The 26,990-nt window shown below is 40.6% G+C and overlaps 3 protein-coding genes across 7 annotated transcripts in view; 1 reads left to right on the top strand and 2 right to left on the bottom strand.

The window, feature by feature from the left end:
* Positions 1–263: 263 nt before the first annotated feature.
* On the bottom strand, positions 264–10,361 carry LOC112575000. 4 transcript variants are annotated; one of them, XM_025256480.1, is made up of 7 exons: positions 9,721–10,361; positions 5,484–5,619; positions 5,176–5,238; positions 4,681–4,731; positions 2,404–2,627; positions 2,090–2,194; positions 264–1,592 (listed from the first exon to the last, which is right to left on the bottom strand). In XM_025256480.1, exons 1-7 carry the CDS (start codon positions 9,820–9,822, stop codon positions 1,089–1,091), a joined length of 1,185 nt encoding a protein of 394 aa, XP_025112265.1. In that variant the 5' UTR covers positions 9,823–10,361; the 3' UTR covers positions 264–1,088. The 4 variants fall into 4 exon arrangements, with proteins under 4 accessions (XP_025112265.1, XP_025112263.1, XP_025112266.1 ...); XM_025256478.1 differs by having other exon boundaries at positions 2,317–2,627; positions 9,721–10,360; XM_025256481.1 differs by lacking the exon at positions 9,721–10,361 and adding an exon at positions 5,967–6,198 and having other exon boundaries at positions 2,317–2,627.
* A 2,857-nt stretch (positions 10,362–13,218) lies between these two features.
* Positions 13,219–20,689, bottom strand: LOC112574999 (galactoside 3(4)-L-fucosyltransferase-like). The gene is made up of 6 exons (XM_025256477.1): positions 20,499–20,689; positions 16,969–17,363; positions 16,080–16,392; positions 15,119–15,225; positions 14,221–14,596; positions 13,219–13,799 (listed from the first exon to the last, which is right to left on the bottom strand). The coding sequence occupies exons 2-6, from the start codon at positions 17,328–17,330 to the stop codon at positions 13,473–13,475; spliced, it is 1,485 nt and encodes a 494-aa protein (XP_025112262.1). The 5' UTR covers positions 17,331–17,363; positions 20,499–20,689; the 3' UTR covers positions 13,219–13,472.
* A 1,766-nt stretch (positions 20,690–22,455) lies between these two features.
* LOC112575002 overlaps positions 22,456–26,990 on the top strand; it is a 34,557-nt gene continuing 30,022 nt past the window's right edge. Inside the window, exon 1 of one of the 2 annotated variants that reach the window (XM_025256484.1) lies at positions 22,456–22,528. In XM_025256484.1, the coding sequence (XP_025112269.1) occupies positions 22,508–22,528 (21 nt within the window). In that variant the 5' untranslated portion in view covers positions 22,456–22,507. The remainder of the gene's footprint in view (positions 22,529–26,990) is intronic. The other variant, XM_025256483.1, reaches the window with a different exon arrangement.

Raw genomic sequence — 26,990 nt, 5'->3', positions numbered from 1 at the left:
TGAACTTTGGTGGTAATCCGTAGTGCTGCATCAGTTTCCAGATGGTTTCCCTGTCTACTGAGTCAAAGGCCTTCTCAAAATCCACAAAAGTTATGTATAGTGGCGACTGCCATTCGGATAATATTTCGTAGACTAGCGATTTGGTCTGTGCATGATTTTCCCAATGAATAGCTATAATTCCATAATAGGAGTTCATCTATATTGATTGATATTTATAGTGATAGTAACAATATAATTAAATAATAAAACCCAAAATTCAACGCTCAATGATAAACATTTTTATAGGTTAACACACTAGTTACAATCTACATCTCCATTTCTAAAATTTAAAAGTTTGTACCTTCATTATACATTATGTATAATATATAACTTATATTTTACTCCAATAGACGTTTACATTTATTCAGTGACATTTAGAGTGATCGTAAATTAAAAGTCATACCAATATAAATATACAATACACCTATAATTCCAGAGCACACTACTAACAATGTCTATAACTTGACACATTAGTTACAATCCAAACCTTCATTTCTAAATGTTAATAGTTCTTAAGGTTGTAGTACCACTGAGTAGAATTAATTGATATATTGTAGGCAGCTGTGCAGACACTTTGTGTCACCTCAAACTTATGTGGGTAAAATCTAAGAGCTGTGTGTGAGAGAGAGAGAGAGAGAGAGAGAGAGAGAGAGAGAAAGAGAGAGAGAATATGAGAACGTACATAATATTCTTTCATTTTTATTAGCATGTGACTTCTCCAAAATGATCGTTAGGAAGCACAACCATGAGTCGTGCATTTGTGAAAAAAAGACAAGAAGGAGCATAAAGTGGTAAAGGAGCTCAGAGTGTTGGCCATAAGTCGGGTTGTGGAGGTAGTCACAATAGAGATGGTGTTTATTTAGCGAAATGCGTCCATGAAAAATGTGTGGTTCGTGACAGAGTGCGATTCGTAATCGGGTCATAGTACAGAAGTTTTACTATATTTCTGAAGTAAGAAGTCAAATCGACGAAAATAACAGAGAAGGGAATTCTCCTTCTTCCGAGAATATAGTTGATAGGTTGCATAAAAAATGGGAAATATAGATTACTTAAACTGTGCTGGGAAAATACTTTACTAGGTTGTCTCTCTGAATATTAACATTGTTGTCAGGAACTACAAGGTGTGACAGTTTAAAGTCAAACAGTGTAACAAGAATCACACCTAGAGCCGCCTGGTCGAATCTGTGACACACACTATAGCCTCGTTTGTCACCATGACACGGTAAGAGTTTAATCCAGTCATCACCTGGATAAACACATCTCGGGGCAAATGCACAGGCGACCCAAGGATCCAGTACAACTTGGCTCATCAGCGGCTCGTTCTTGACCACAAAGAAGTTTGCTTCCGTCTCATAGAAGGGGGCGAGGAGACAGGCTTCAGTGTGAAAATACTGCAGCATCACTGGCATCACGTGTCTCGGCATCATCCAGCCGTCGCGTTGAATGAAAAATCCGTCGGCCATGACACGCTGGATGATGAGGCTGACATCACCGGACTTGAAGCGGACCGAAGCATCCATCCACATCAGTATCTTGGAGTGCGGGCTGTGCGCCTGTGTGAGGTAGTGTAAGGGAGACAAACACAACCAAGACAGTAACATGGCGAGCCTTACTCATGGTTAAGGGTCGAAACCAAAGTATTCAAGAGATCGCTCACTTTTTAATTGCTTAAAGAAGCATACAATATCTGTGTTCTAAACAGTTTTATAAATAGACGATTTTCACAGTTGATAATCTGCCCTGCCTCTATAATCACTTAAAAAATGAAAAATTTTATGTCATATTTTTTATGATAAACGTTCTCAGACAATCTACTTAGTGTAACTGATCGAAATGGCTAGAGACTTGCTGCTGACCATTGAACTCGACAACATAAAGGACAGCAGTAACAATACTTGTGTTTCTAGACAAATGTGGTGGCTGCATGCGATAGTGAATGAACTACAAAGGCAGCAGTACAAAGCTCATTTCGACCCACGATGCTCACTAGGAAGGGTAGATTGCGTTAAATTACAATATTTATTTAATACTGGGAGGGACTGACACTGACCCTCACAAGTAAGGGCTTCCACTGGTACGTTCTGAGATTCTTGAAGATATCAGGTAGCGACTGGAATGGGAAACTCAGCACGTGACATCTGCAGTACTTAGTGAGCTGAAAAGAGATGTGGAATACCATTTTAGACATAATAATAATAATATAATAAAATTCCAGACAAACAGACTAACTCACAGACTATGAAAACTATCAAAGACAGTTTACCACACCGATCTTACCAGCGCCAGGCTTTTGTTGGCGAGTCCCAGGTCATAGTAGATCAAGTTATAAGTATAGTTTGTGTTGCCGGTGAGCCAGGGAAAGACCTTTTCATGCAGGTCCCTGATGACACCCTGACTCTCATCAAAATGGTCCTCTGAGGCCGCCGTGAGGAAGACGAGGTCGGCGGGCGGCACCCGGGCCCCCAAGGAGCGCAGCACCTCAAGATGGCGGGAGCTGACGTTGTACTGGGTGCTCACAAGACGCTGTAGTCTCGCCCTGGGCGGCAGGAAGGTCGTGTTACAAGCAGGATCCACACAGGGTCCCACATCTGAGAGACAAACATGAGAACTAACACATCACATGATAACTGTCACATAGATAGGAATGGATTATCTCCCTGTAGATGAAAGCTATGCTAATACACTAGAAGTTATGTTACATTATATCATAGAGATGTGTCAAGCTTAACCCTTTGTTTATTAAGCAGATATCATTAATGTTAAATAAAAATCGTTAATACATAAGCATCAAGTCTACTTCAAAGTAAATTATATTCTTAAGATTATCGTTTTCCTAATTTCCCAGTCCAGCTTCAAGGAGAGAACATCCTACAAACAGACCGCTTCACGAATCTTTGGAGCATTGTCATTGTAGATGTGAAAAAGAAAGCATTTAACATATTTTTTGAAATGTAAATAAGTCCACGATTCCTGCAAAACTTGTTGATATAGTGGCATTACATGTTGATATACTGACAGACCTTTTCACAGTACTGAAACTACTTTAATTAAAGTGACCACGACATATTATCTGCCCTTGACAGTGGTAATGTTTCCGCCTTAACTTTACAGGACCTTTCTGCTGCATTTGACACCATTGACCACTCTCTGCGCCTTCACAGCTACACACCCTCTGGGATTTCTGGACCTGCACTAACGTGGTTCAACTCCTATCTCACTGACAGGACACAGACTGTTTGTTGATGGTCAAACATCTCCCCTGCTCCACTTTCTTGTGGCGTCCCTCAAGGGTCAGTACTCGGCCCCGTTCTGTTTATTCTGTATATGAAGCCACTTTCATCTTGCATCCAGTCTCACAAAATTTCTCATCAATTATATGCTGATGACACTGCTCCACTCCACTGGCTGAGTCTCACTCTGCTACCAGCACCATAGAAGACTGTATTAGTGAAGTCAAAGACTGGATGGTGTCAAACAAACTTACACTCAATGATGATAAAACGGAAGCCCGCCTATGTTCGAGAAGAAGAAATCCATCTTCACTCGTTTGTCCACCAAGTCACATCAAGGTGCGCGAACCTAACATCACCTTTGTGTCCTCCATCAGGAATCTGGGATTTATTGTCACTGCAGATATGACTCGTGATAAACAAGTCACAGCTGTCTGTCAGTCAGCCTGTTATGATGGACATGTTACAGCTGTCAGTCTATTATGATAAACAAGTCACAGCTGTCTGTCAGTCTGTCTATTATGAACTACACAAGATCAGCGCCATCAGTCCCATTCTGTCTACGCGCTACTAACACTCTTGTCTGTGTGTTTGTTTTATCCAGACTTGATTACTACAACTCCTTGCTTGCTGGCTGCCCTGTATACCTTCTTCACAAATTCCAGAAAGTACAGAACTCTCCTGCACATCTGGTGCTTACAGCAGGAAACAGGACCACACCACCCGTCTTCTTCATTATCTACCCTGGCTTCCCATCCGTTCTGGCCTCCAGTACAAACTGTCCGTGCTGTGTTTTAATTTCTTTGCTGACACCTGAGCTGATTATTTCTCTGAACAGCTCTTCCCTTACATCCCAGTGAGACAACTCCGCTCCTTGTCTTCTTACTCTTCCTGTCACCAAAACAACAACATATGGCCACAGGCTTTTTAGTTATTGTGCAGCGACACAATAGAACTCTCTTCCTGTCCATATCCGCCACCTACCCTCTATTGAATCCTTTAAACATGCACTGAAAACTCACCTCTTCCGTGAACATTACTCCTAACAACCTATCCCATAATGCTAGTCCTTGTTCACATCCTTCATTTTGCAATCTCATGTTGCTCTCAGCTCTTGTTCTTGTTATTTGGTTCCTCTTTGTATTTTCTGTATTTGATTTTATTCTCCGTTTAGTAGGTAGTTGATTGTTTTATAGTTCATGTCATATATTATTTGTTTGCTTTCCTGTCCCTCGTATGCTGTCCATGTTTCCTTCTTGTTATTATGCGCTAAGAGCATGCTCCTTAGGAGTGTGAGTATGCGTTTTACAAAGTTTGCAAAGACAGAAAACACAAAGAGGAACCAAATACTGTATTTTTAATTCTTATCTTCCTAGTAAACTAAGGGCTTTCATATGACGGCATACTGTACCTTTATTACCACAAATCCTAGTGGCAAAATGCTCTTTCGCAGTTTTATAAACTGAAAAAGGATTGAAATTGAAATTGTTATGCATAATTATGTATTCAGGAAATCTTAATACATGTGGGTGTTTGTATGTTTGTATGATTGTGTACATTCATGTGTTCGTATGCATGTATGCTTGTGTTCATGTGTGTGCTGGTATCGACTAGGTGTGAGTATTCTATATTTTGTGATTGTTTGTATATGTGTGTAAAATGTGTGAAAACTCGTGTGTGAGACTAAATTTATGGCGGCATTGAGTGTACGAGTTAGAAAATAAAACTGTTGGGCTAACGGAAAAGAATTAACTAGGTCACAAATAATTGTATATTTTCACGAGAAAAGTAATCAAAAAATCCCATTTATAATATTTTTGATGATTATGAGGAAGATGGTGATAAAGATGGTAAGGAGAATGAGATCGATGATAGGGATAAGGTTATTTATCTTTTACAAAATCACCTTCCCATCTTTGAAGATACAGGCTGGTTATGTTATCGTCGTGTTTCTCACTCACAAGACGATCTGAAATATGCAGAAAAATATAAAGTATGTTCAGATCGTCTGATCACTGAAAGATGCTTTCTTCTTGTTATGTCGTAAAATGCTTTTAGACACTTTTTGTTATTTAACTGATGGGAATCTATCATGGAAGAAATGTTATTTATTGAAGACATACTTGGTTGTGAAGATAGCTTTGAGTGATGTTTGTAAGCCTTGCACGTGATTTAACACCATCTTGGTGAGCATCCCGACGTTCAGCTACTTACCTTTGCTGTTTGGTTTTAGAAAAGACCACAAAGTCACATGACTGTATGTGATGTCAGTGTAGATCATAAAATAAACACACGTACTCATCAGAATGAGCAACAATAACAGCTTAATTTTTCTTTTCATCATTTCTGTCTGAAACAAACAAAATCCTTTGTAAGTTAAAATTAGCAAAATCTACATAATATTTTTGGATACAGTGATGAAGCAAAAGACTTATTTGTTATTTGTAAACAATCAACATGGATGCGTGTGATGTAAACATGGATGGCTATGTCAGAGTGAGGTCTACAGCGTCATATCAGCGTGTGATGTCAGCGTGTAATGTATATCGTCGTGTCTGTGTGTAATGTACGTGATGACAGTGTGTGACGTACAGAGTCATGTCAGCGTGTGACGTACAGAGTCATGTCAGCGTGTGACGTAAAGTGTTGACTGTTGCGTGAAGTGTTGCCAACAGCAGTCGGTGTAACGTTGCTCACCCCAAACCAACGTCATCGCTTGGTACATCAGCACGTGGTGGGCTGGAAGTCATTGTACCCCGTGTGAAGTACCCCGTGTGAAGTGTGAACAGATCGGTCAGTCAGTTCAGTTATGCCCTTCGCCCCTCCTGGTGCATAGGCCATCGACGACCGCTCTCCAACGCCTCCTGTCCTGGGCTACCGTCACCAGCTGACCCCATCCAAATCCGGTGAGCTTGGTGTCGGCGGCGAGGTCCCGTCTCCAGGTGTTTCTCGGCCTTCCTCGCTTTCTCTTTCCCTGGGGGTTCCACGTCAGCGACTGTCTTGTGAAGTTGGATGTTGGTTTCCTTAGGGTGTGTCCTAGCCAACCCCATCTTCTCCGCAGGATTTCCTCCTCTATGGGCTGTTGTTTCGTTCTCTGCCACAGGTCGGTGTTGCTTATCCTCTCTGGCCAGTGAATTCTGAGGATTCTGCGCAGGCACTGGTTGACAAACGTTTGGATCTTCTTCGTTGTGCCCTTGGTCGTCCTCCACGTTTCTGCTCCGTATAGTAGGACTGACTTGACGTTGGAGTTGAAGAGACGGATCTTTGTCGTGTAGCCTATGCTCCCGGAGCTCCAGACCTTTCCAAGCTTTATGAAAGCGCCTCTTGCCTTGTTAATTCTTGTCTTTACATCCGCGTCTGTCCCTCCCTGTTTGTCCACCACACTCCCGAGGTAGGTAAAGGTGTCGACTTCTTCTAGCGACTCCCCATCCAACCTGATTGGCTCTTCGCAGTCAGTGTTGACCTTTAGGATCTTGGTCTTGCCCTTATGGATGTGTAGCCCCACTTGTGCCGAGGCTGACTGGATCTCTGATGTCTTTTCTTGCATCTGTCGGTGGCTGTGGGACAGGAGTGCCAGATCGTCTGCAAAGTCAAGGTCGTCTAGTTGGTTCCACAGAGTCCACTGGATTCCATTTCGCCTTTCATTGGTGGCTTGCTTCATCACCCAGTCGATTGCGATCAGGAACAGCAACGGTGAAAGCAGGCAGCCTTGCCTGACCCCTGTCCTCACCTCGAAGCTTCTTGTTAGCTGTCTTTCATGCACTACTCGGCACGTCATTCCCTCATATGAGTTGCGGATCAGGTTGACGATCTTCCTCGGGATGCCATAGTGTCTCAGCAGTTTCCACAGCGTCTCTCGGTCCACACTGTCGAATGCCTTCTCGTAGTCCACGAAATTGACGTAGAGAGGCGAGTTCCACTCTATAGACTGTTGTTCTACGATGATCCGCAGTGTTGCTATCTGGTCTGTGCACGATCGGTCTTGTCTGAAGCCTGCCTGCTGCTCTCGAAGTATCTGGTCCACTGGGCCCTTCAGTCTCTCCAGTATGACTCTGTTGAAGACCTTGCCAGGCACGGACAAAAGAGTGATGCCTCTGTAGTTCTCGCATCGGCTGAGGTCCCCCTTCTTGGGGATCTTTATGAGATGTCCTTCTTTCCAGTCTGCCGGGACCTGTTCCTCTTTCCAAACCCTCTCAAACAGTCTGTGCAACATGTTGACGGATAGGTCAGGATCGGCTTTCAGTGCCTCTGCTGGTATCTCGTCTGGTCCTGGGGCTTTACTATTCTTCAGTTGTGTTATGGCTCTTCTGATCTCGGTTTTGGTTGGTTTGTTGCAGTTGATCGGTAGGTCTCTCGCTGCTTCTTCGATGTCTGGTGGATTTACTGGTGTGGTCGGTTGAGCAATTCCTCAAAGTGTTCGGCCCATCTGTTCAGCTGCTGGTCTGTTCCCATCAGTGTGTTGCCGTCTCTGCCCTTGACTGGTCGCTCTGAATGTCTAATCTTTCCTGTCAGCTTTTTGGTCGTATCGTACAGTCTCTTCATGTTCCTACTTGCTGCTGCCTCTTCTGCTTCTGTTGCTAGCTCCTCTATGTGGTTCCTCTTGTCTTGTTTGATGCTCCGCTTCACTTCGGCATTCGCTGTGCTATACTCTTTCTGCGCTATTGCCTTCTCCGATCTAGTTCTACTGTTGTTGATTTCAGTTTTCTTTTTCTTTCTTTCGAGGATCTTCTTCTGTGTTTCTGGTGTGATCCATTCTTTCTGTTTTGGTTTCCTTCTTCCAAGACTTCCTCGCATGCTGTATTGAAAGACTCTCTGATGTTGTTCCACTGGGTCTCTATATTTGGGGTGTCTCTTCGTCAAGTAGTTCTTGGAGTGCTTGAAATCTGTTGTGGACTGCTGTCTTGTATTCTTCTTTCATCTTGGGGTCTTTCAGGTAGTTCACGTTGTATCTTGCTTTTCTTCTTTCGTGGTCTGTCCAGTTCTTCTTCAGCTTTAGTTTAAGCTTTGCTGTCACAAGGTGGTGGTCGGACGCCACATCTGCTCCTCTCTTGACCCTGACATCCATCAACGATCTTCTGAACTTTTTTGCGATGCATATGTGGTCTATTTGGTTCTCTGTCACATGGTCTGGTGAAACCCATGTTGCTCGGTGGATCTTCTTGTGTGGGAACACGCTTCCACCAATCATGTAGTTGTTCATGGCACATATGTCAGCAAACAGCTCCCCGTTGTCGTTCATGTCTCCTAGACCGTGCTTCCCCATCACTTCTTCATATCCTGTATTGTCTGCTCCAATCTTAGCATTGAAGTCTCCCATGAGGATATTGATGTCTCTGTCACTCAGTCTGTTCAGGATGCTCTGCAATTCGTCGTAGAAGTGCTCCTTGGCGTCTTCACTGCTGTCGTTGGTTGGGGCATAGCACAGGATCACATTCATCTTTAGTCTCTTCTTCTTTGTAGAGAAGGACGCTGTGATGAATCGGGGACCTCTTGCCTCCCAGCCAATAAGCGCCTTCTGTGCTTCCTTCTCCAGCATGAACGCTACGCCCTCTGTGTGTGGTGCGCCGTCTTCCTCATGCCCGAGAAGAGGATCAGCTCGCCTGTTGCCAATCGCTGTTGTCCTGACTGCGTCCACCTAGTTTCACAAAGTCCGAGGAGTGACAGTTTGTAGTCTCGCATTTCTGCTGCTATCTGGCTGCCTTTCCTGCCTCGAACATAGTTCGCACGTTCCACGTGCCCATGGAAAGTGTTTTCCTGGTCGATAGAAGGGTGGTCGGTGTTGTAGCTTCCGAAGATCGGCTTTCACCGCAACACGTCATACTCCCTCTAGGTGAAGGCCCTTCCTCTTCCAGGACTGTTGGCCATTGTTTTGCTGTTGTCGATGTTTTTGTAGCAAGGGTTTGTTTTACGGGTTGGGGGTGCTAGCCCCACGCCCAACCCTCCTCCTTTTTCAGCCGGGCTTGGGACCGTCCTTGGCGGAGTTGAACAGATCGGTGCTGCTACTGTTATTATCTAGTTTCATTGATTGCGTGTTGTGCTTCTATCCAATGACTATAACAACGATTTGCATTTTTGATGAGTGTCTATTTTTTTCTTTCTTCTCTCTTTGTATCACAGACATTTCCACTTTGTGGTTTTAAATTTATTATTGTTCGCGGTTTTTTTCCTTTTGTTTCCTAGTCAATTTTCAGTAATTTTATTGATAAGTTCAAGTTTTTTCCTTTCCAAAAATGTATAGGTTTCGTGGTCTCATGTTTACCTGAGAGCAGCAATAATAACAACAAACATCACCCACTGTCGTCATCACCGTCTTAAGTTATACGCCCTTGCTTTATTATATAATTGTATTTTGATGTCATGCTAACATTATTAAATATTTTTAACGTAATGCTGTCAATTACACTGTTATTAATTATATATTTATTTAGTGGCGGTGACTATATAGTCTTACCTGCAACAAAGGCGGAACAGAGAATTTTGGTTGAAAATGGTCGAAATCTTTTTCCACTAAGTTATCGACGGAATCGAAAACGATGAAACATATCGACTTCATACATTTCAAATGGATTTGATCATCCCTGTGAAGTAATGAACATTCTGTATCTTCTCAATCGTATACTCAGGGCGACTCAGTAAACAACTACGACAACTGCAGTGTGCGCATGCGTAAGCAGCGTGTGGAGGCTAAGCCAGGAGTTAAGCCAGGGTGGCAGCAGTCTTAAATTTTAAGACGGAAACCGGGGTTGAGACTGAACATGCAACCCGCTTTGTAGGCGACTCAGGCTAAGTCCGCGTACTTGGCTTAAAAGCCGACTTAACTCGAGTTAAGTCCGCCTATGAAACGCTGATCTCTGTGAAAATGTTTCAAGTGTTATTTACCGAGAAAATTCAGGAAAGTACTTATCTCTGTGAACAAGCCAACACATTCTACTAATCCGCACATTATGTGATTGCCCATGTTAGCTTGTTCGTCCTTGTGCGAGCTTAACTGAGTGCATGTGTCAACTAATTTATTCAGTCATAAAGGAGCATCATAGGTCTAGTCAAAGTTAACCAGTAAAGTTAATCAAGCAGCTGTTTAATAGAAGACCACAACATCCTCAAACAAAACAGAGTATTGACTGCATATTGACATCTTGAAATTTTTGTCTATGACAGACTTATGCTGATGTCATGGGGGTGGCATGGTCTTTTTGCTGTTTCCAACATGTCCTGCTGGAATACTTTTTCTCCTGTTTGTATAAATTCCAATGAGCGCTCTTGATATCATTTGTCTGTAATCAAGCTGTGATATCTCCTTTCATTCAAGATCGAATTCCTGATTCATCAACGTATAAATACAGTGAGTGTTGTTCACCGCTATGTCTAACAAATCGAAAAATATTTGAAAGTAGTACTTCACTTTTGACCTTTGATGAACTTCATATGTAATCTTCTTCTGATCCATGAGATCGATGCCACCCATAAATTTGTTGAAGGCACCGGCAATATCAGGAGACGGCACAACTGATCTGTTGTCCCATGGTATTTCTCTATTTCCACGACAGCAACTTGTGCTTGTGAATAAAACATTATGAAGATTGTCTTTAGTAGCGTCTTGTCAAGAGCTTTCGATGAAACTGATGGACAATGTTGCACTTGCCTGGACATTTCGCTTTTTGTGTCGACAATGGTGCTTACTTTGTAATGTCTTTGACTAGACTACACGGAATATGCACATTGTTTTATCTCGTCTAGCTATTACCTAGAGGATTTGTAGGGTTCATGTTCGGTTCCCATGGTGAGCTTTGAAAGCATTGAGCTTTTATCCGGGTTGAAAGTTTTTTTTAATTTTCTTATTTTTTGGTCTCATCGGTATGCGATGTCCAATAAAAAAACAAAAACAAAAAAACAACAACAAACAAACTTGTGCACACAGCCTAAAGTGGCTACATCCTCCTTTCTTTTGTAAATATTTTCCTCCTTGTTGTCAAAAGGTGGTTACCTCTTGCTAAGAGAGACCTGTGTCGATTGTCAGGATCTCAAATGCGCTTTACATTATACGGACACATCCCCTTGACAATATAGTAAATATATAATCTGTATAAATGTGTATACGTGTAATTAAATATTCATCTGTATGTTTCCTAATTTGCGATTCCATTCAATATCATTTAGCAATCTTTACTTTGTGTATGGTGTAATAAATAAGTCCCTCTACTTAGTTCAGGTGTCATGAGTCACGACCTTACTACTAAACACAACACTCTATACTTGTCACACACTCGACACTTATCTCTTCACACAAAGTCTCTGACCTGACCCCGCGCGAGGTCCGTCGTGACGTAAGCGGTCCGCGGTTCACAGGCATACTAAATCCAGGGGAGATAAACGTCCATTCTACGGCCGACTACTGTGTCACCGACGTAACGTCACCTCATCCGCTCACTCATCCCCACAGTTACCCATTCCTCATTATGATAGTCCGTTTACCTGCGCGTCCGCTCGAGGTGGAGTGAGCAGAAGTTGAACACTCTAGCCCGACTCCTAGTTATCATATGAGAGTGGGGAAGTTGTAACAGGGGGAAACGCTCTATATAGCCTACTATCATTACTACTATTATTATTACATGGAGTCGGAGCGTTACAGCACGTTGGAGACGGTCAAAGGGAGACAACTAAACATGGATGTAGGCGGCTGGTGGCTAAAACGCCTGTCACACACTCACGCACGTTACAGTTTAATAAGAATAAATAAAGCTCTGGGCAGCAGAGGGACTAAAGTCAACATTAGTTCAGGGAACCCGCCCCCCAAACACACACACACACACGAGTTACCTCCATTGCGACACTGGTGGACACGCCCTTTTGTAGCGTGTAACTTGTCAATTAGTAATTTAATAATAATTTAGCAATTTACCATGAAAAGATTTATGTGTACACCATGTGATTTGCAGGCTATATTAATTATATTCTACATTTCTATATTTATGTTTATATTTATATTTAATTCTATATTTATTTCTAAATTTATATTTATTTCTATATATTTCTATATTTCTATTTATTTTTTAATTTTATATTTATTTCGATATTTATATTTATATTTAATTCTATATAAATTTCTGTATTGATATTTATTTCTTTATTTATATTTTTATTTATATTTATTTCTATATTCATTTCTATATTAATATTTATTTCTATGTTTATTTCCATATTTATACATATTATTAATATATATAATATAGAATCTCCCAATCTGCCACTGAAATTTTCTTTCAGGATTTTAAAATATATGCTACTTCCAAATTTGTAAAAATAAAGAAATGTTTTGTATTAGTTGGGAATATTTCGAGGGTTTATTGTGTGGGCTGATTGAACTGGAATCCTTCTGGATGAGAAAGAATCGCCTCATCGGACCATTCCTTGGTCGCCTTCGGTCCAACACCCAGCAGCACGTGGGCTCACTGTCGGAGTTCGACCAACGGTCCTATGGAGGACACGTGACTAGGCAGTTGGAACACCGTGTGATACCTCTGATTGGTATTTTAAAGATGCTGAGAGAGTGTATGATGGTAAGTTAGTGTGGATGGTTAGAAATTGATATATCGAGGACTCGAACTCTGGAAACTGCTGTAAGATATGGATGAAGAGATTGATGTATGTAATGTAGAAGCTACTGGCTTACCTCAGCGGCCTTTCTCAGAATGTCTCCGTGGACTAGTTGCACATTGTTTCTAAAGGTCAAGACTGTAAAAAACATTTTTTTTCAATCTCATATATCTCATTTGAACGAGTTACGTCCCCTGATCTTTTCGTTGCTAATAAAAGAAGTATCTACCTTGACTTCAAGAAACATTTTTATTATTGTATACTGACAACATTTCCTTTTCTCCAATACCCTTACACTATACTTATTTCAGATTCTACTAAAAAATAAAAATCGAGGTGTGTTTATAAAATTTAAGTTGGGCCTGAATATAATGGAAATGAAAAAATGTTCTACAGTAATAAAAATATTTATTGTTCACAAAAGGTTAGTGTACAAGGATAAATACAAACAAAAATGCTAAAAGTCTTATGTCACTAGTCGTAGTTCTCACGATTCTTATTGCTGTGTAAAAGGTTTTGTTGACAAATAATGGTTGTATTTGGCCTTAAAGGAAAGAGATCACAGGAATAACGGTAACAGAATTCGTTTGAGTTTGCTAAACTACACTACTATTGTAAATCTGTGGCTTCGTAGCACAGCTCTTTATCAAACCACTTTCCTGCATCTGGAATGGTCTGTCTGTAGGAGTCCAGGTTCCACAGGCGGCGACACATCTCACAGAAAGCTGTGGCCTCGTACTGGTAATGCATGAAGAACACTCGCCCGTCACCATAACGCAACGGGTAGTCCTCGAACAGAACCTCGTACTCGTCCTTGGCTTTGAGGATCTTGATGTACTCTTCAGGGTGTTTGTCGAGGTACAGAAGGTAGTCGGCGAGGTCTTTGACTGTTGCGAAGTCCGCCGTGTTGATGAAGATGCCTGGCGGCGCGTGGAACTGTAAGCAAGTTAATGGCAAGACAAAGTAAGCAGAGATAGTGTGGCTCCTCTCTGTACAAAGGATGACTTGATCAACTAGACATGTCAGGGCTTCTGCTAAGGCTAAATTCTTTGGGGTCCCAGGGACCCCTTCTTCGGATTTTTAAGGGGTCCCTGTTCTTCGCCCAAATTTGAAGGGGACCCCATTGACGAAAATTGAAGGGGTCCTCTGAACTTTTAATGCGTACTGTACGCAATTTTTTGCGTAAGCAGAAGCCCTGCATGTTGTTAAACTGTTGTTTTACCGACGTCTGTTGTTTCTACATCTTATTGGGAATAAATTTTAAGATAAATAAAGATCTGCAGTAGAGCAAAGAAGAGCAAAGAGACGAAGAAGAGGAAAAAAACAAACAAACAAAAGCAACAAGAAAATTAGTCACCTTGTATTCGTTGCTACCTCGTGCAACCAGCACCGTGTCTAAGTTCAGATAGCGGAAGAATTTCTCGGATATGTAGTCCTTACACAAGGAGTTTTCAAAAGCCAGGTAGAACTTGTAGTCCCTGCTGAATGTCTGAAAACAGGCGTCGTCTTGGTTTCGAGGACATCTGTGAGCAGAGCTTTCCCCGAAGATGTCGATGGGGATGTACTTCTGCAGCATGGCGGCGAACTCTTTCCGTCTGCTTTGATCTATAACACTGCTGACAGCCCAGGCAGCGAATTTGGTCTTCCTGGCCAGGATGTCCGTGTAGTTCCGCTTGACTGGACGTCTTCGCTTGACCACCAGGCCATGGAGACTGAGAATGTCGGCGTCAAACCTTCAACATCGCCGAGGGCAGACGTTTCAACGCAAACAAATATTATTGTCATGGGTATGTGTCTGTACGAACATCTATGTGTTTTTGTCCTCTTTGAACACCCAGTTATAAATTAACAGTTTATTGGACTGATTAACTTTATTACCGTGTTGATGTCATTACCGCCATTTTGGCACCAGCTATGGTGGGAAGCGGTCGACAGAGATGTCATTAATTAAAAAAAAGTCGACTTTATATTTTTACTATTTTCAAGATTATTTATTAGATTATAGGTCTTACTATGTTTTTAAACTATCCTAGCCAAAGTGTCACCCCTGCCTTGGGAGTAATCTTGGGAAAGATAAAAGAGAAGAGAGTAAGAGTTGCCCCCCCAAGAACAGGTACCGGTCAAGGGACGAATGACTGACTGATTACTGTGGACGTTGAAAGGAGTAGACAGATATATCAGTGTATGAATCCAGACATGCACATAGACACAGTCCTCACACCAACAACCACACACAGATTTCCACACCATACTACCTGTAGTTCATGGTCCAGTTAAAGGCTGACTTCCAGGAGTCCAGACGATACGTGGAGGAACATACCCAGCTGTTCCTTGGGGGCTCGAGATTGTGAAACACAAACACCTTGACAAAATTATAAAAATATGTATACGAGTATAAGTAATCAGCAATGAGCAAGTTATTTATTTCCTATATAGCTCTTTTTTGGGCAATAAAATTTTACGAAAGCCATGTCTTTGAGTTTGTTTATCTAGTTATCTAGATATTCTTATATGTAATACTTTTTGTAATTTAATCAAAGTGTTGAAGGTTTTATCATGTCAAATAAAAAGCTTCTGATCATCAATGAGATTTTCAAAGGCTCACGTCTATGGTATATAATATGTTTGTTAACCGTTTGAAATATTCTCTTCTACCATCTAACTGTTCTCTTTTTTTAATACACGCCTACAAACATCACCATGCAGAGAAAAGCAATCTATATTCATAATTAAAAATTTAAATTATTATCCTCAGTTGGCTACACCTGATTAGTTTTAGGAATATTAAATGAGTAGCATTATGTATGATGACAGTCGCAGGTAATATTCAGGGGAGGTAAGCCTGTATGGCAAGTAGAAACATCATGACGCCGAGTGTAAGACATAATCTGCTTGGAGTTTGAGACTGAAGAATTGATTGAAGTCGAAAAACCACCAATTCCAACTTCTGTTCCGCCGTCTGCTCTCCGCTTACCGTTTTTCCTAACGTTCTTTTCCTCTATCTTTTTCGTCACGTTATTTTGACATCACAATTTACGTCATTTGCTCAAGGGCAAACAACTTCCAGCCCACTACCCTAGATCAGATCAACCACGGTTGTCGACCTTCCTGCCTTACCCCCTCTACTAAGTACTTATCCGTTACAGTGGGTCATGATAGTCTTGAGGGAATTAGAGCTTTTGTTAGTTTAGAGAATGTTCGAGAGAAAATATCTACCTGATCGGGAAACGATCTCGGTGGTGGCTCTTTTTCCGACATGTGTTCCACAGACCACAAGAGGGCCGAGCTTTGTTCCTGAAATAGCGTGTTAGAGGTCACACGACAGGGCATTTCCGGACACACGCGCAGGCGCACAGGTTCCGGAAGATCTGGAATATGGCGGGGCTTCTTGACCCATGTGATGATTTTTGGAGGCTGACTCATAACATCAGGTCGTTTGAGTAGTTGACTGGAATCAAACGGCCACCGGATGCTGTGATTGGGATGAAAGGGGCTCTCTGGAATCTTGTTCTTGTAGTAATTCTTGGAGCTGCATTAAGAACAAGTTATATTAATGACCATTACATCACCAACACGAAAAGCAAAGCAAAAACAAGAAAATAAAATGGAGTGAGTGCGAGGTCAGGAGTTAGTAAGTAAATAAAACAGCAACAAAAAAAAAAAAATAAATAAATAAAATAAAAATAAATAAATAAAATAAATAAAATACAATAAATATCTCTGTTCACGAAATAAACTTAGACAAAAGGCAAGAATCCAGGCATCCAAGAACAAGTTCTCGAAAAGGCTGAGCTGGATACAAAGTACAGTGAAGTTCCCGAAGAGGCCGGAAATCATGGGCCAGAAATATAAGTTGCAGGTGATTTTATCAGTCAGTTGACGACCACTGGTCTACGAGGAACAAGAAGAAGATATAGTTTTAAATAATACATCACTAAAGTGTGTGATAAGATATGACCTCTAACATCCTCTCATGATTCAGTACATAAATGTACTTCTTACAGTTTGTAGTCCTTGCTTCCCAGTAGATTGATAAACCGTAATTTTACATCACGATCACTAATTAAATACAGATATTTTCACTGAAATCGACTCACACACTTACAACTTTGGCCAGTGGTCGGGTGTTTGCACTTCCTCATATGTCTTGTTATTGTCTCCATGTTGTGATGTATTGAGGGGGACTGGGTACCCCAGGATACCCTGACTTGTCTGGTGTCTTTGCCAGAGTGGAACATCTGGATTCAAAACAACGGACTGCGGCACAAAATAAGTCATGCTGATGTTACCTTGAGCACTGTTGCTGACACAGGGATAATTTACAAATTTTCTAAATATTGAAATCGGTTCGGGCTGCTCAAGGTGTAAAGAGCTCCGACCCCGATTAATATTTCTTGATATCCAGATGAGACTCACACAGGTGACAGCAATGAGGCAAAATGTCAATGCACGCAGATGTTTCACCATATTTTTTTAGCTTTTACCAATCGGTAGATGATTCTGTAGACACAAGACAGAAAAAAAATGTACAGCATGAGTTTCAAATGCCATAGCCACCTGCCTTGAAGGGTAAAGTGTTTACTTTAATAGGGAAAATACAAAGAAATAAAATGTTGGTTCAAAAACATCTACTACATTATTGCTCGTCTAAATCATTGATTTCGCAATAAAAAGACATAATATTCAATATGATATTTGGAGCTCATTAAATGGGAAGTGAGACTTCATCCTGAGTTCTCTAAAGACATCTTGTCCACTGGATCCTTTTTTGTTGAACTGAGTAGGATCAGCCACATTAGACATCTCGTCTCCGCTGTTTCTACCAAGCAGCTAATGTTGACATTTATATTGTCCAGTCTGTTTATCTATCTGACCACTATGTTAGCAGTCCCAGAGAGCTGAGAGGAGTGCTAACCCATTGTACTCCACAAGTCAAAGGCTGATCATGTCCCACTACTTTGGTGCGATTTGCTCTGGTTGCCACTTCGGGCTCACATGAAATTCAAGATGGCCATACTTTGCTGTCGTGTTGTCCATGGTCTCACCCCAGTTGTTCTGTGCTTTTTCTCGACGTATTGTGTGTGTGTGGTGTGTGTTTGTGTTTGGTGTGTTGTGTTGTATTTGTGTGTGTGTGTTTTTGTTGTTCGTGGTGCTCTGTATACTGTGTGTATCTTCTATAAATATGAGCTTTCCAAGCTTTACAATGCAAGAGCTGGAATATAAAGATCATCTAGATAGACATCAAGGATTCCTACAGAATTAATAAGTCTGGGCTGTTATTTTCTGTATTACATTCTTTTAAATTCCAATTTATGAGTGAAGCTATTCATCGCCTTCTTATTAATTCCTTTGAACTTATGCCTTAACCGTAGCTTATTCTTCAAAATAAAATAAAGAACAATGTGCATCTTTATATAAAATAATACAGTGATACCTCGGTTCTCGAATGCCTTGACTTTCGACCAAATCGGTATTCGACCAGGAAATTCGAGAAAATTTTGTCTTGGAATCCGAACAAATATTTGGAACTCGAACATCCGAAAGTCCGAGATGAGCCGAGTTGAGCCGAATGGCGTTCATTCGCCCAGCGCGCCTTGCTTGCGTCATCAGTGTGAGTGAAGAGAGAGAGAGAGAGAGTCACGTTTTTGTGGAGAGAGTCATGAAATGTGTGCAAAATGGGCAGAAATCGCAAATTGTGTTGAACAACATCACCCTGATAAAGTGGTAGCAAATAGAGCAGTTAACATTTTTAATGACAATGTTATGTCCACTTTCCGCAAAATTTTGCAAAGGAGAAAAAAAACAGCAAACAATTGACAAATTCTTCCGTAAAGAAATCAGACAAGCAACTGCAGAGCAAGATTCTGATTCTCCTCAGCAAAAGATACAGAGAACAGAAACACCCGAAGAGCAGTTACCCTCTGTTTTTATTGAAGAGGACTCCCCTTCAAAACAATAACCATCCCCCTTCCCTCCTCCCTCCACATTCATTCCCTCCTGCCATAAACTTTGGTACAGGTACAGTAAATGAAACACAATTTACTGTACTGTACAGTACATTTTTTTGGTTTGTTTTTTTGTTTTGTTTTAATAAATACACTTTTATTTCTTATTTCTTGTTGAGACTCATGTTTTTCTACATATTATATACAAATTAGGCCAGTAAATAGGCATTTTCTGGGACTTGGAACGAATTAATCCAGTTTTCATTATTTCCTATGGGTTTCATTGCTTCGGTTCTCGAACAATTTGGTTCTCGACCGTCTTCCCGGAACGAATTATGTTCGAGAACCGAGGTATCACTGTAGTCTGGTAGGCATTCATGTAAACATATGGTGTAAATGGTGTTATTTATGTTGTATATCTGGGAAGATACATGAAGCATGACACAGATATATATATATAGAATGTATGTTTGTATACCAGCGCCAAAAGTTATCGTTTACAGTTTTGCTATACAAACTCCTAAAATTAAAAAAAATTAAAGTGTTAAAAATCTGCTCGCATTCATCTCCATCTGTCAATTTTATGCGCTTCGTTTGAAAACTGGCATCCTGTCTGTTGTTTGCTTTGCTGGGGAATAGGTAAACAGCTGTTGAGATGCCCAATTAAACCGACATTGAACCTTTGTTGTCACTATTTGCAAATATCTTTGTGAAAAAATATTCTACTTCCCTAAAGCTTTGGCAAACAAATAATAAAATATGTCTGGTCAATTTTAGAATAGAGTTTTAAGTAAGCTTGATGAGTATAGAAAAATCATTTTTTCTGGTCTGTCATGAGATGCTAATGAACTTTAAGATGCAGACATGAACTGTGTAGCTAGAGAAATATATAGCTACCTTCATGCATTCAGCACGTGTTTGTTTATAATCAATGGAATGTATATTTTGTAGTTATAAGAAAGTGTACAGTTTAATGCTGGTATAAATATTTTAAGTAATATTTTATATTTATATTAAAAGAATTCTTATGTACACAGCTATTGCATCAGGGACTTGACCATTGGCCATCAATTGTTAATATGTACAAGCACTTTCGATGACAGTCTTTGCAATATAGTGTTGGCTACCCTCATTAGTCAGACTTGGCTTTTCCTGTCAACTATTTAAATTTACACTTGTTTGATAAAAAGTACAAAATCATGATGGCCTCCATGTAGAGGCCAAAGCGGAGTTTTATATATGATTGTAAATAAACAACTCTAGAATTGTGGGAGAAAAAAATTAATGCAATCTTTTAGAGCAACTTGATTTAGCTTAACTTCTTTTTTTTTTATGAAAGAAGGACCTTTAATTATATGGAGGGGAGAAAGAGATAAATAAATTCCTTTTCCTTTTATAAATGACCGGCATAGTTTGGTGTCGCTTGGTCGTATAAACTATGTTAATATAACCGAAGCCTGCCAAATCTTTTCTGACAGGAACCAGAAACAAAATTTTTGTTTTTGTCAGATCTTTGACCCGCGGTTACGGTAAGCGGGTTCACTAAGTATATTTGTAAGTAAAACAATTTCTCCAATTTGCCAATTATAATGAATTGTTTCAAATAAACATTAACATTAAGCTGTAGAAATTCATTTTTATTTTTTGTTCATAAAATATTAGTGAGCAAAAAAAACACAATTTTATTTACCTTAGATTTTTAAAGAGGTGTTAGCGACAAGTGGCATTAACCAATCCTTTAAAACGTAGTCTTTATGACAGGGTGGGCTTGTCCTACACTGTTTCCTGGCTAAACACCACCTTGTGCAACGCGAAGAGCAAGAAAAGTCGTTCAGCCAGTGCAAACACGTCGGGTGGACCTGTGCTCGATGGACCAATCAAATCGTCCAACGCTCCAGCTTTTGAAGCTTCCACTGTTAATGATGTCAGCAAATTCCTTTGACATTAACAAACACCTCAAAAATTTGTATCTTATCTGATTTTGATTGCCAGAACAAGAATTACAATTTACCCGTTGATGAACCTGGATCACAAAGGTCAAAGGTATATTGCGATGTACTGCTGAACAGAAGACCATCACACGAAGAGTATCGGATTTTATTTTGGATTTAGAGTTTATCCGTTACACAGCAGCACACTGTCACCTCGCGCAGTCGCTGGGTAGTTTTACCCTGGGTACCGCGAGAACACATCCTGAGTGTGAGAAAGGTGAGCATTCAGGTGAACAAGCTCTTGTCACTCCAGGCAAAAGCAAAAAATATCTGAGACACGCTGTCCGGTGAAGAGGAATTCGTTTCGAAAAGGACACACACACATACACACGCGCGTATTTTTATGAACACATTCTCTCTCTCACACACACACGCACATGTATTTTCACGAACATATTCTCACACACTGTCACGACACACCACGTAGTGTCACTCGTTCACACTCTTTCCAGCACACCAGCGGGTCAGACGGTTCTTTCTCTCCAATAAAAAAAAAGAAAGAAAAATGATTCGCCTGTCCGAGTCTGCCTATATTTACTTATCGAAACAGTCAATGGCTCTTCTTTTCTACTAACACATTTACGAAGTGCACTGAACTCCTTGCACACTATTCAAACTCACTGTTTTGGCAATGGCAATAGCTCTTCTAACACAATCACAAAAATCCACTGAATCTACTATTAAAACTCACTGTCTTGGCAATGGCCTTTCCTTTGACAATGTCTTACACACTAGTGAGGCACACTGTCTAGACAATGGCTCTCTGCTCCTCAACAAGCGTCCACCTCTCTCCGAATCCCTTTCTCTTCTCTATTCAAGTACATTGTCTCGGCAATGACTTAATTCTCACTTCCAAAACTAAAAGCATAATTCTTCTCCCAACCATTAAGCATCCAATTTCACCTCACCTCCTCTCGCCCTTTCCAGTCACACCTCTCTTTTTTTTCTTTTTTCTTTTTTTGAAAACATCTAAAGATTCAGGTAATGTCCATCATTCACGTGCTCAGTGCTAGTACTCTGACTAGGTCCCTGACACACACACATTTTTTGCAGAGTGTAATTTGGTAATTAATTAATAATTTACTATGCCAAGGTTTTTCATGTGCACCTTGTGAATTGCAGAGTATACCTACTAATCAGCCCCGGGATTATTTTTTTAGAGAGATTTTAGAATACACGTGACTTAATATTGATAAAACACAATGAATGTGTTTATTACTAGATATCACAAACGGTTTAAAACTGACATATTTCTATACAGGTGTTTAATTACACATGTAAAAATACAGGAAAGAAAAATTACCAACTTGAACAGCTTCTGAACGTAAAAATGTAATATAGAGATAATGCCGCCTTAAGTATGAAAATGTATAATTGTTCAGCTCTGTGGGTTGTTATGTTTTATTCACAAGCATAAGTTGCTGTCGTGGAAATAGAGAAATACCATGCAGCTCCAAAGGCCTTCCACAAAAAGTTGACATGTATCGGCTGTGACCCCCAGACGGGTATCACTAAGTTTTTGAGTTGAAGGAAAAAACCAGTGATACACATCGGTGCACACCCGGTACAACCACACCGCGACCCAGTGATGTTTAACCTCTGTGCAAGAATTCAGCAAGTGCACTACTACACCTGGGAGACTTCTTTCAGACAACACTGGGTGTTCGTTTCGGGTGTCCCCTTGTCGACTGTACTGTTCATCCTGGTTATGTATGTGAGAACGACGATGGTAATTATATCTATACTTTATTTATCCTTGCGGAAATAATCGCCGGCAGAATTCGTCAATATAAATGGTATCAATCACATCTACGCTTCACCAAATCCACACCCGTATGCACCTTTGTCCGCAAACACACACACATACACACACACACATACACACACAATCACACACACAATCACGCACACAATCACACACAATCACACACAATCACACAAACACACACACACACACACAAAATCACACACAATCACACACACAATCACACAGCCTCTGGCTAGCCCCGACGACAACAACCGCACTACACAGTCTCACGACGGGGGGCAAGGAGGGTTAGTTGTTACAGACATGTACTAAAACTCCTGGCAAACAACCAAGGTCGGTTCTACCATGAGGGCAACTAGATGGTCTCCCAGGGCAGTCACGACAGGTGGAGGGAGGAGGAGGCGCAGAAATGGGCTGTCCTAATGATAAAAAATGTCAGAAAAATATCGATTTCATCTAATGACATTTGCAGAACACCTTCCTTTGCTTGTAATCTCACTTGACACGCGAGTTTCTCGTTTCAGGTGTTACAGGTAAGTCTATCACCTGAGGGTGCATTTGCAGTAAATGGCGGGGAATAAGGGGACGGAGGAGGGTTTGTATGGGGTTGGGGAAGGGCTGGTCGAGGCGGATCCATAGGATGGACCTCACATACCAGCATCATCTTTATCTCTTCTATCCCAAGTGTAAAGAAGTTCCACACTTATTCACAGGAAACATTGCAGCTGAGTTCAGGGACAACAACACTGACCTGAGGGCTGAGAACAGTGGTGACACTACTGGGGACTGAGATTTGACCACCTGTAGTTTAGTACTTGCTGCTGGGACTCATGGTCGTGAATATTTCACTTTCTTAATTGTTATATTCTCGATTAGATGGATGTATTAAGCTTTATTGGTCAAATGGTAATGTTTGTTTATTTTTATTTATTTTTATTATCCAAGAGTGCGTCTGTTTGCATACAGTGTGAACGGATAGCTTGTTGTTATGTTCTATTGACAGAATATTTGAAATTAGTTAATAAGAAATAATTCGTATTGAGACCTATTTGCTATACACTTCTCTAGTTTTCAACCAACTCTATCAGGCTGGATACTGAGCAGAGTTGACTATTGAAATATGTGTGTAGGCCTGGACACCATGGTTTACTTTACTACCTTGTGCTCTCAAGACTGCATCAGAGGAGGAGGCACGCAAAGTTGTGGCTGATTTTTACAGTCAGGTCTGCTTTCCGAATGTTGTGCTGTGCGGGTGCACCCATGGATAAATCATAGCCCCAGAATAAATTTCTCAACATGGATACTCTCAGTCAACTGCCAACTGATCTGTGATAGTAACATGATAAACAGCGTGATAAACTGGATTTTTTTTGTTGTTGCAGTATTGGGTATCTGCTCTGCCTTGCCCCTTGTCACCTCAAGGAAGGTTTTTGTTTTCGTTGCAATATATATGTTTCCAGGGACACCACTGTAATAATTGCTATTTACATCGTCGCTTAACTAAAGCAGACCTCTACAGTAGTGTAGCAGAAGTGAAACGATGATCATTTCAGCCCTCTCATTTTTTTCCATTGTCTAACCCTGGAGAAATTTCTTTAATAAAGTGAAGATCATGAGGGATCATAAGACCATTAAAGTCTCCATTCTTCGGAAACCAGTAAATCTGCTCCGAAATAATTTAAGGAATGATGGTGGGTATCAAGAATACCCCGTTACTGGAGCGTACAATAAGGGGAAAGATATACTAATGAGTACACTTGTATAACATGTTTCTCCACCATTTCAAGTCGCTTTACAGTCCATTTAAGAAAAAAGCCGTAAAATGATATTTGAAATAGCCCAATACTGACATTGTTTGTAGTGGAAATGAGTGAATAAATGTAAGTTGTCCATGTTTTTGATATTGCTTAATTTCATCCCACATATTCCAGTTTATAAACCAGTCTTACTCGGCAAAAAGCCAATGTTCGTTTTTGAGTTTAAAATGTGAAGAGTTAACAGTGTAACAATGTGAACAGTTCACATTTTAACATGGAGTTCATCGAAAAATTATTTGGAATCTGAAAAATCCGCAAACAGGTCACATCACTGTTTAACCCTCAGGGGTTAAAGGTGGGGAAAAAGTTCGAATACCTCGGTACTTGTTTTGAGAATTTTTATCATAATTTAACCCTAACTTAATTTGATTGAAATTTAATTTATCAAGTACGACTGAGCGTTGTAAATCGGCCTCGCGTATCATTCTAACACAAAGTACAACAAAAACAAATAACACGACTGTCGTTTCTGTTGGAGTAGTGAGAGGGTATGGATGACAGATGCCTTCAAAGTAACGATTGCCGGCAAATTGCCGGGTAGAATGACTAACGTTTCGACATTGTTTGAACACCGTTTACTGGGTTGTGACAACGCAAGGACACGAATGTGTCATCAATAGAGACTGAGAGACGGACTTGTTGTGGGCTTACCATGTTTCGATGTTCTCGCCAAACAGTCCGATCCTAGAGAAATAAGCTCAGTCGTTCAGTGTCACAGTTTTCGTGCACTTAGTGCACTTAGAGGCAGTTTAACGTGAGGGACAGGAAAAAGGAAAACATTGTCTAAGGGGATGTCGAAAATTCAGCAAAGAGGGATACAAGATATTTTAGGGAATACAACTCTATTATTTTTTTTTTGTTGTTGCTCGGAACAGCATTGTAAAGAGCAAAGTTTAAAGCAATCTCACAAAACATCAAGCGTATTGCAGTGAACTTTCCGTAGACAAAATGCGAAAAAGTCACGCCAACAGGCGGAGCACTTCAAGCAGAAACAAAAGATGTTTACAAATCGGAACGAAATCTAGTCGACGGCGAAAAAAACAAAACAAAGCAAAGCAACAAGAGTTTTATTGCGCAAAAAAAATAAAAAAAAAAATAAAAAAAAAAAATTGCCAAAGAGAACAGGGAGTTCATCCACAACCAGGTCAGTTATTGTGTTCGCAAAGGGCAGGTAACTGCCGAGAGCGCGTCACGCACACCACCCGATGAGTCGACCCTTGGCGGTGCTGCCGAACCAGACAAAGCACTCCCTCGTGAACCCTGTTGGCTCATTTTTAAACAGAACAGCCATGTCCTTTGTGCGTATTTTTTTTTTAAACAGCCTTAGTAACGTCTTGAGCGATGAGTTCATGAAATAGTTCGTCTAGATTACTTCCCTTTGTCACACACTATGGTCGTGTATTTACCTGGTAGTCATCACCAGCTTTTTTTTTTTTTAGAAAATTGAGGGCCAAGCATAGAATGTTTGTGAGCACTGAGTTACTCAATCCACAAACGGTCGCCTGCAAGTAAATGAGGGTCTTGCGTTTAGATCGGTCGCCTGTGGCAACAGCCAATCAGAACTGAGCACGTGCGCAAACCAGAAAAGTGGGGCATGTGTATGTGCGAGGCTTCTCTTTCTTCCACTCACTGTGGATGTCTTCTAAAAGCTTCGCGATGTCAGCTTCATTACCATGGAGAAAGCGATTTAAATCAAAGAGAAGTTCAAAGACAATTTCACGGTTGACTGCTCTTACCGAAGTAGTCACTTTAGATGACCATTGTCGGTCACTACTATTAATACTTTTCTTCCAAGAGTGAGGAGAACTAGACAGAAGGGAGGAAGCAAATTGAGAAAATAAAGTCGTTTTTTGACTTCCGGTTAACACAACTTAGAACCCTGAATTAATAAATGATACCCAAGTGTAGCCTCTTGAGGCTATGCACCCTCAAACCTTACCCTCGCTCCGACACACAAGCCTGAATTTTAAACAACACTCCCAAAAATGTCTTTCAATGTTCATTTGAAGCTTGTAAAGTGTATTTTCCACAGCACAAAGCCAGCAAAAATACTTTTTTAAGCAAAAAATTCGTTGGAGAATAGGAATTAATATTGTTCAGTGACACAAGCGATATCAGCGGCCAGGTAGCCTCACAAATAAATGCACCGCCCTCCCAGCATGCACTGCTGCACCTGTTTGTGCTGTGTCACCTGCACACTCACCTTCGCAGTCAGGTAGGTCCCACTTGGGTGTTTCATGTCAGTGATAGAACAACTAAATTGCTAAAAAGAGTACAACAAGAACTACAGCTCGTAACTGTTGTCTGTAAATAAAATTAAATATTGTCACTATCAGGTGTTCGTTGTATAGTCGCATAAAGCAACATTTAATTAGTTAATAATTTTGTTCTCGATAAGAGCTGAACAGTGTATTTGATGTAAACAGTCAAAGGTATACCATGTAAAGCATTCACAAGTTGATTTAAACAGTCACAACCTTTTGGTGTAAAACAGTCACAACCATTTGAAGAGAAAAGTCGCAGGGATTTGATATAAACAGATACAGCTATTCAGAGTAAACACAAATATTCGATGTAAAAAGTCAAAACTATTTTATGTAAATAAT

This window comes from Pomacea canaliculata, linkage group LG11, assembly GCF_003073045.1.
Source record: "Pomacea canaliculata isolate SZHN2017 linkage group LG11, ASM307304v1, whole genome shotgun sequence".
Classification (NCBI taxonomy): Eukaryota; Metazoa; Mollusca; class Gastropoda; order Architaenioglossa; family Ampullariidae; genus Pomacea; species Pomacea canaliculata.
Note: the sequence above shows the minus strand (reverse complement) of the source record. Positions and strands in the feature narration are given on the sequence as shown.